The sequence below is a fragment of the Oncorhynchus gorbuscha genome, linkage group LG16 (assembly GCF_021184085.1).
Source record: "Oncorhynchus gorbuscha isolate QuinsamMale2020 ecotype Even-year linkage group LG16, OgorEven_v1.0, whole genome shotgun sequence".
In the NCBI taxonomy this organism is placed as follows: domain Eukaryota; kingdom Metazoa; phylum Chordata; class Actinopteri; order Salmoniformes; family Salmonidae; genus Oncorhynchus; species Oncorhynchus gorbuscha.
The window spans coordinates 96,199,319-96,209,318 of NC_060188.1; the positions used below are offsets into that span (position 1 = coordinate 96,199,319).

The 10,000-nt window shown below is 46.4% G+C and overlaps 1 protein-coding gene across 1 annotated transcript in view; it reads left to right on the forward strand.

Moving 5' to 3' along the window:
• hsdl2 (hydroxysteroid dehydrogenase like 2) overlaps nucleotides 1-10,000 on the forward strand; it is a 35,772-nt gene that overhangs the window by 6,509 nt on the left and 19,263 nt on the right. Inside the window, exons 5-8 of the mRNA XM_046305318.1 lie at nucleotides 4,263-4,366; nucleotides 4,640-4,738; nucleotides 4,967-5,161; nucleotides 7,791-8,000. Coding sequence (XP_046161274.1) covers nucleotides 4,263-4,366; nucleotides 4,640-4,738; nucleotides 4,967-5,161; nucleotides 7,791-8,000 — 608 coding nt within the window. The remainder of the gene's footprint in view (nucleotides 1-4,262; nucleotides 4,367-4,639; nucleotides 4,739-4,966; nucleotides 5,162-7,790; nucleotides 8,001-10,000) is intronic.

The following is a 10,000-nucleotide window of genomic DNA, read 5'->3' on the forward strand; positions in this document are numbered from 1 at the left end:
AGCTGAGGGGTAACGGGACTTAACGTGTGAGATGTCGTCTGGGAATCCGAGAAACACATCCATCACTTTCTTCTTCAAATATATTCAGGACCTTGCGCCGTTCAATCTCCTCAAATTCCTCGGCTAAGGGGTAACAAGCCTTAAGGCGTGAGACATGGACAACTGACCTGGAAGTGTAGCGACACCCGATCACTGACCTGGAAGTGTAGCGACACCCGATCACTGACCTGGAAGTGTAGCGACACCCGATCACTGACCTGGAAGTGTAGCGACACCCGATCACTGACCTGGAAGTGTAGCGACACCCGATCACTGACCTGGAAGTGTAGCGACACCCGATCACTGACCTGGAAGTGTAGCGACACCCGATCACTGACCTGGAAGTGGCGACACCCGATCACTGACCTGGAAGTGTAGCGACACCCGATCACTGACCTGGAGCGACACCCGATCACTGACCTGGAACCAGCGATGATCACTGACCTGGAAGTGTACACCCGAGCGACACCCGATCACTGACCTGGAAGTGTGGCGACACCCGATCACTGACCTGGAAGTGTAGCGACACCCGATCACTGACCTGGAAGTGTAGCGACACCCGATCACTGACCTGGAAGTGTGCGACACCCGATCACTGACCTGGAATAGCGACACCCGATCACTGACCTGGAAGTGGCGACACCCGATCACTGACCTGGAAGTGTAGCGACACCCGATCACTGACCTGGAAGTGTAGCGACACCCGATCACTGACCTGGAAGTGTAGCGACACCCGATCACTGACCTGGAAACGACACCCGATCACTGACCTGGAAGTTAGCGACACCCGATCACTGACCTGGAAGTGTAGCGACACCCGATCACTGACCTGGAAGTTAGCGACACCCGATCACTGACCTGGAAGTGTGCGACACCCGATCACTGACCAAGTCTAGCGACACCCGATCACTGACCTGGAAGTTCCGATCACTGACCTGGAAGTGGTAACCCGATCACTGACCTGGAAGTGTAGCGACACCCGATCACTGACCTGGAAGTGTAGCGACACCCGATCACTGACCTGGAAGTGTAGCGACACCCGATCACTGACCTGGAAGTGTAGCGACACCCGATCACTGACCTGGAAGTGTAGCGACACCCGATCACTGACCTGGAAGTGTAGCGACACCCGATCACTGACCTGGAAGTGTAGCGACACCCGATCACTGACCTGGAAGTGTAGCGACACCCGATCACTGACCTGGAAGTGTAGCGACACCCGATCACTGACCTGGAAGTGTAGCGACACCCGATCACTGACCTGGAAGTGTAGCGACACCCGATCACTGACCTGGAAGTGTAGCGACACCCGATCACTGACCTGGAAGTGTAGCGACACCCGATCACTGACCTGGAAGTGTAGCGACACCCGATCACTGACCTGGAAGTGTAGCGACACCCGATCACTGACCTGGAAGTGTAGCGACACCCGATCACTGACCTGGAAGTGTAGCGACACCCGATCACTGACCTGGAAGTGTAGCGACACCCGATCACTGACCTGGAAGTGTAGCGACACCCGATCACTGACCTGGAAGTGTAGCGACACCCGATCACTGACCTGGAAGTGTAGCGACACCCGATCACTGACCTGGAAGTGTAGCGACACCCGATCACTGACCTGGAAGTGTAGCGACACCCGATCACTGACCTGGAAGTGTAGCGACACCCGATCACTGACCTGGAAGTGGTAGCGACACCCGATCACTGACCTGGAAGTGTAGCGACACCCGATCACTGACCTGGAAGTGTAGCGACACCCGATCACTGACCTGGAAGTGTAGCGACACCCGATCACTGACCTGGAAGTGTAGCGACACCCGATCACTGACCTGGAAGTGTAGCGACACCCGATCACTGACCTGGAAGTGTAGCGACACCCGATCACTGACCTGGAAGTGTAGCGACACCCGATCACTGACCTGGAAGTGTAGCGACACCCGATCACTGACCTGGAAGTGTAGCGACACCCGATCACTGACCTGGAAGTGTAGCGACACCCGATCACTGACCTGGAAGTGTAGCGACACCCGATCACTGACCTGGAAGTGTAGCGACACCCGATCACTGACCTGGAAGTGTAGCGACACCCGATCACTGACCTGGAAGTGTAGCGACACCCGATCACTGACCTGGAAGTGTAGCGACACCCGATCACTGACCTGGAAGTGTAGCGACACCCGATCACTGACCTGGAAGTGTAGCGACACCCGATCACTGACCTGGAAGTGTAGCGACACCCGATCACTGACCTGGAAGTGTAGCGACACCCGATCACTGACCTGGAAGTGTAGCGACACCCGATGACTGACCTGGAAGTGTAGCGACACCCGATGACTGACCTGGAAGTGTAGCGACACCGATGACTGACCTGGAAGTGTAGCGACACCCGATGACTGACCTGGAAGTGTAGCGACACCCGATGACTGACCTGGAAGTGTAGCGACACCCGATGACTGACCTGGAAGTGTAGCGACACCCGATCACTGACCTGGAAGTGTAGCGGCACCCGATCACTGACCTGGAAGTGGTAATGGCGCCGGAGGAGATGGCTGCCGTTTACGAGTTCCGTAACCAATTGTGCTGTTCGGTTTTTGTTTTGTTGCATTGTTTACCTTTTTGTTGTTGTTGTACATACATAATGTTTCTGCCACCGTCTCTTGTGAAAGAGCTTCTGAACAGCGATTACTCACCTCGGACTGGACAAAAAACGTTGTAATTATTTTTTATTATTTACAAATCGCAGGTGAAAGATTTACGGCTCCTCTCGGACCAGGCCCAACGATACGGGTGCTTGGTGAGATGCGAGTAGCGAGTGGATAATCTGTCTTTACAATCCATCCTACTGGAGAATAAACTGGAAAAGTGCCATTTAAGACGATCCTAACAAAGGGACAATTAAAAACTGTAATATCTTATGTTTCAGTCTTGGCAGAACGAGGACATGGATAATGCAAAACTAAAAAAATCACTGAAGCTGGAGATTCCCATATCCCTCATTAGCTTTAAGAACCAGCTGTCAGAGCAGCTCACAGATCACTACACCTGTTCATAGCCCATCTGTAAATAGCCCATCCAACTACCTCATCCCCATACTGCATTTATTTATTTAGCTCCTTTTGCACCCCAGTATCTCTCCATCTTTTGCACATCTACCATTCCAGTGTTTAATTGCTATATTGTAATTACTTCGCCACCATGTACTATTTATTTCCTTGTCTTACCTCATTTGCACTCACTGTATATAGACCTTTTGTTTTTTCTTTTGTTCTTTGTTTTGTTTACTCCATGTGTAACTCTGTGTTGTTGTTTGTGTCGAACTGCTTTGCTTTATCTTGGCCAGGTCGCAGTTGCAAATGAGAACATTTTTCTCAACGAGCCTACCTGTTTAAATAAAGGTGAAATAAAATTAAAATCTACAGTTGGCTGGGTTTTCCGTGCCTCGGCAAGACGGCACAGCGACTTCTAGTAAGATGAGGGGTGGTGTTGTCATTTTGTCAACACCCGCTGGTGCGCGAGCTCTACTATTAAGGAATGCTCAAGGTTTTGCTGGCCTGAGGTAGAATACCTCATGATAAACCGTAGAGTACGCTATTTCCCAAGAGTTTATCTATTTTTTTCATTGCTGTCTATTTACCAGCACAAACCGATGCAGGCATGAAGACCGCACTCAACAAGTGTTGAGGGGTCTTTGCTGGAGAGACTCTGGCTGTGGTTCTAGCATGTTTCTTTCTCTGTTCATATTGCTGTTGACATCCACTACCCTTCTCAAACTGCTGTCCCAGTCTAACCAGTCGGACTCTTTCTGAGTTGACTGGCCGGTAGTGGAATGATGTTCTTCAAGATCAATTTAATGACCCCTTCCTCCTCAGTGCCAGGTTTCCACCGTCGACACTGGGAGTGGTAACTGTATGCAAAGTCACCGATACTCTCCCTCTCTCTCTCTCTGTCCTTGTGCTTAATTCCTTGACTTTTTCCACATTTTGTTACGTTACAGCCTTATTCTAAAAAATTATATTTAAAAAATCCCCCTCATCAATCTACACACAATACCCCACAGTGACAAAGCATAAACAGGTTTTCAGAAATGTTGATTTTAGTGTATATAATAAAAATAACATTTGCATAAGTATTCTGACCCTTTACTCAGTACTTCGAGAGGGATTCATTCGACGAAGAAGTCTTTTCTGAAAAAATGTATTTCTGACTTGTTGTTTTGCCAGGTCTAAGCTGTGCATCCCACATCTGTTGAAGAGTAAGAATCCTCACATACTGAACCTCAGCCCACCGCTTAACCTGAACCCCATCTGGTTCAAAAACCACACGGGTAAGGAAGGCTTCACCCGCTGTCTGAGTCTCGACTATCAGTCCTTTTTACCCAAACTTCCCTTCACTGATTTTAAACAGCACCTGCCTCCACCAATCCAATGCTTTTTTAAAATTTGTGGGTAGTAGTGAACAAGTTGAGGAGAAAGGAGAGCTTGTTGGGACCGTACCCCCTCTGTTTGCTCTGCACTGAGAAAGATCTTGTTTTCAAATCACTGACTTGTGTTTTTAACCTGTTCGTTGTTGTTGTTGTTGTTGATGTTTTCCCTTTTAGCGTACACAATGGCCAAGTATGGCATGTCCATGTGTGTTCTGGGCATGGCCGAAGAGTTCAGAGGGTCCATCGCTGTCAATGCCTTGTGGCCTAAGACGGGTATGTGTTGAAAGATACCATTTACACGGTTTAACCCGTTTTAATGACCCACAGTAGACACGAGAAGACTAGTTTGTCTCTTTGTTGTCATCTGAAATCCCATCAGTTCTTTCTAAATAACGTCCTATGTACTAATAACATATTTTGAAGTAATTAAAATAAAAACTGGTTTAATTCAAAGAAAGATGTATTTATTTTTCTTAATGAATGTTGCGCCGTGTCCTCCAGCCATCCAGACTGCTGCTATGGAAATGCTCGGTGGTGCGGAGGTGGGTAAGCAGTGTCGTAACGTCGACATCATGTCAGACGCAGCCTACGCCATCCTCGGGAAGCCGCACAGCTACACCGGAAACTTCGTCATCGACGAGGAGATTCTGAAGACCGAGGGAATTAAAGACTTTGACATTTACGCGGTCGCTCCAGGTACGTGCACGGTGACGTGAGGTTTAATTAACGCAGGTACGTGCACGGTGACGTGAGGTTTAGTTAACGCAGGTACGTGCACGGTAACGTGAGGTTTATTAACGCAGGTACGTGCACGGTGACGTGAGGTTTAGTTAACGCAGGTACGTGCACGGTAACGTGAGGTTTAATTAACGCAGGTACGTGCACGGTGACGTGAGGTTTAGTTAACGCAGGTACGTGCACGGAGACGTGAGGTTTAGTTAACGCAGGTACGTGCATGGAGACGTGAGGTTTAGTTAACGCAGGTACGTGCATGGAGACGTGAGGTTTAATTAACGCAGGTACGTGCACGGCGGCGACGTGAGGTTTAATTAACGCAGGTACGTGCACGGCGGCGACGTGAGGTTTAATTAACGCAGGTACGTGCACGGTGACGTGAGGTTTAATTAACGCAGGAACGTGCACGGTGACGTGAGGTTTAACGGTGACGTGCACGCGACGTGAGGTTTAATTAACGCAGGAACGTGCACGGTGACGTGAGGTTTAGTTAACGCAGGTACGTGCACGGTGACGTGAGGTTTAATTAACGCAGGTACGTGCACGGTGACGTGAGGTTTAATTAACGCAGGTACGTGCACGGTGACGTGAGGTTTAATTAACGCAGGTACGTGCACGGTGACGTGAGGTTTAATTAACGCAGGTACGTGCACGGTGACGTGAGGTTTAATTAACGCAGGTACGTGCACGGTGACGTGAGGTTTAGTTAACGCAGGTACGTGCACGGTAACGTGAGGTTTAGTTAACGCAGGTACGTGCACGGTGGCGTGAGGTTTAATTAACGCAGGTACGTGCACGGAGACGTGAGGTTTAATTAACGCAGGTACGTGCACGGAGACGTGAGGTTTAATTAACGCAGGTACGTGCACGGTGACGTGAGGTTTAATTAACGCAGGTACGTCACAGGTATAAAACAGCCTGATACAGTAATCCCCCCCCAGAGGCGCTGGTGGGTCAATATAATCACCGTCTGAATCAGTCAGTTTTAAGATAAGAGATGTTTATTTCATTGGATGGATCTGCGGTGGAAGTTGGCCGAGCTGCAGCGGTATTTGTCAGACCGTTGGACGTTCCCGAAAATAGGCCTGCCCATAAACTAATATGACCTCCTCTACGACCCCCACACGTGCCACAGCCCTCGTCTGAAGGAAACCGGGTACCAGTTTTAAAGAAAATGAATGGAAGTATTGATGTAGTTTTGTGCCCCCCCCACCAGATACAATTACATACAGTTTGTTTCCTGAGCTTTCTTATATCTCCTAGATTTCGGACAGACACTTCCAACCCGTATGTTTTGACTCGTCTTTCTTCCTTATGTATGTTTTGACTCGTCTTTCTTCCTTATGTATGTTTTGACTCGTCTTTCTTCCTTATGTATGTTTTGACTCGTCTTTCTTCCTTATGTATGTTTTGACTCGTCTTTCTTCCTTATGTATGTTTTGACTCGTCTTTCTTCCTTTCTTGTTGCTATTTATGAATGTCATTTCAATGTGTTTCTATGGGCTTTGGTACTAAAGGCCATTCAATATTATCAAATATGTATTTTTATATATTATATATATATATTTAGTTTTATACCTATAATTCTAAATCAAATGGCTAAATCATCTATAATATGACCGTCTTAAAATAATTAAACATGTCAGTTTATAACCTCTTCCCCTCCACCCCAACATCTTCAACTGTTTAAACATGTCAGTTTATAACCTCTTCCCCTCCACCCCAACATCTTCAACTGTTTAAACATGTCAGTTTATAACCTCTTCCCCTCCACCCCAACATCTTCAACTGTTTAAACATGTCAGTTTATAACCTCTTCCCCTCCACCCCAACATCTTCAACTGTTTAAACATGTCAGTTTATAACCTCTTCCCCTCCACCCCAACATCTTCAACTGTTTTAAGGTGTGTGGTTGTGTTGTCCGCAGAGGTGTGGTTGTGTTGTCCGCAGAGGTGTGGTTGTGTTGTCCGCAGAGGTGTGGTTATGTTGTCCAGAGGTGTGGTTGTGTTGCCGAGGTGTGGTTATGTTGTCCGCAGAGGTGTGGTTATGTTGTCCGCAGAGGTGTGGTTATGTTGTCCGCAGAGGTGTGGTTATGTTGTCCGCAGAGGTGTGGTTATGTTGTCCGCAGAGGTGTGGTTATGTTGTCCGCCGAGGTGTGGTTATGTTGTCCGCCGAGGTGTGGTTATGTTGTCCGCCGAGGTGTGTGGTTATGTTGTCCGCAGAGCAGAGGTGTGGTTATGTTGTCCGCAGAGCAGAGGTGTGGTTCCCGCAGAGGAGATGTTGTCCGCAGAGCAGAGGTGTGGTTATGTTGTCCGCAGAGCAGAGGTGTGGTTATGTCGTCCGCAGAGCAGAGGTGTGGTTATGTCGTCCGCAGTGGAGAGGTGTGGTTATGTCGTCCGCAGAGGAGAGGTGTGGTTATGTCGTCCGCAGTGGAGAGGTGATGTTGTCCCATTTTTACCCTAAAACCCCAAGAGGCAATGATGCAGACGCACAGTGACTAAGAAACGGAAAGGAGGAAACCTAAAGAGGAACCAGGCTCTGAGGGGTGGCCAGTCGTCGTTGGTTATGCTAACAGTGTGTCTCTCCACAGGTAATGCACTGCTCCCAGACTTCTTCCTGGATGAGGCTGAGGCTCTGATGCAGAACATGGGGGATCAGGTTGTCATCCCAGTGGTTAAGGGTGACCCACGCAGCGCTGCTACCAGTGGGCCCATAGCAGAAACATTCAATATCATCAAGGGAGTCCTCAACCCGGACATTGTCAAATCCACTGGAGGAGTCTACAAATTCGACCTGTCTGGTAAGAAACCTGTTTTCAGCATTGTATGAATGTTTGTAATACTTATTTTAGGAGAAGATCATAATAATATCAAATTTGTTTTTTTTTATCCCATAATGACATCAATCTACACACAATACCCATAATGACATAATGACATCACAATACCCCATAATGACATCACAATACCCCATAATGACATCACAATACCCCATAATGACATCACAATACCCCATAATGACATCACAATACCCCATAATGACATCACAATACCCCATAATGATAAAGCAAAAACTGAATTAGAAATGATTGCTAATTTATATTAAAATAACATTTCATATTCATTTCCATAAGTATTCAGACCCTTTACTCAGCCTCTAGTCTTCTTGGGTTTGACACTACAAGCTTGGCACATCTGTATTTGGGGAGTTTCTCTCCTTCTCTGCAGATCCTCTCAAGCTCTGTCAGGTTGAAACTTTTGTTTTTGCATTATTTAAACCAAATTGAACATGTTTCATTATTTATTTGAGGCTAAATTGATTTAATTGATGTATTATATTAAGTTAAAATAAGTGTTCATTCAGTATTGTTGTAATTGTCATTATTACAAATAAATAAATTAATCGGTATCGGCATTGAAAAATCATTATCGGTCGACCTCTAGTATAGATGGTATGTTGTCACAACCCTAGGACTGCCAACTAGGTGTTGAGGAAAGTGTACCTACTAAACCCAACAAAATCTAACTTAAAATGTTTTCTAACATGTACTGTGGAGATAACTTCACATGAGACTCATCTTTAATTTTATCACTTAAAATGTATTTTTAAAGAAAATATTTGATTTAAAATAATTCCGGACTTTGTTTAATGGTTACTGAGTGTACCCTTTAAGCCCATGGCTGTTCCAAATAATACCACCCCTTTAAATAATACCACCCCTTTAAATAATACCACCCCTTTAAATAATACCACCCCTTTAAATAATACCACCCCTTTAAATAATACCACCCCTTTACATAATACCACCCCTTTACATAATACCACCCCTTTACATAATACCACCCCTTTACATAATACCACCCCTTTACATAATACCACCCCTTTACATAATACCACCCCTTTAAATAATACCACCCTTTACATAATACCACCCCTTTACATAATACCACCCCTTTACATAATACCACCCCTTTACATAATACCACCCCTTTAAATAATACCACCCCTTTAAATAATACCTTTTTATTCATTTCCAAATGTTAACTTACAAACATTTCTTATGTAAGATTATCGTCACCTCAACTGAAGTTATTCAAATAAACAGATCATTATTATTCATCATAACAAGGGGGGTCCAATCATATCTACAGGCTTTGGTTCTTACCAACCAGGAAACACCTGATTTCAACTAATCCTAAACTTCAAAACATTAGTAGTTGAATCAGGTGTGTTTTTGCTTGGTCCTCTGTGGATAAGAAGCCATTCATCACTTCCCCTACTCCCCTGTTTCATCACTTCCCCTACTCCCCTGTTTCATCACTTCCCCTACTCCCCTGTTTCATCACTTCCCCTGTTTCATCACTTCCCTACTCCCTGTTTCATCACTTCCCCTACTCCCCTGTTTCATCACTTCCCCTACTCCCCTGTTTCATCACTTCCCCTATTCCCCTGTTTCATCACTTCCACTACTCCCTTGTTTCATCACTTCCCCTACTCCCTTGTTTCATCACTTCCCCTACTCCCCTGTTTCATCACTTCCCCTACTCCCCTGTTTCATCACTTCCCCTACTCCCCTGTTTCATCACTTCCCTACTCCCCTGTTTCATCACTTCCCCTGTTTCATCACTTCCCCTGTTTCATCACTTCCTCTACTCCCGTTTCATCACTTCCCCTGTTTCATCACTTCCTCTACTCTCCTGTTTCATCACTTCCCCTACTCCCTTGTTTCATCACTTCCCCTGTTTCATCACTTCCCCTACTCCCCTGTTTCATTACACTCTGTGGACAACGCAGGCAACT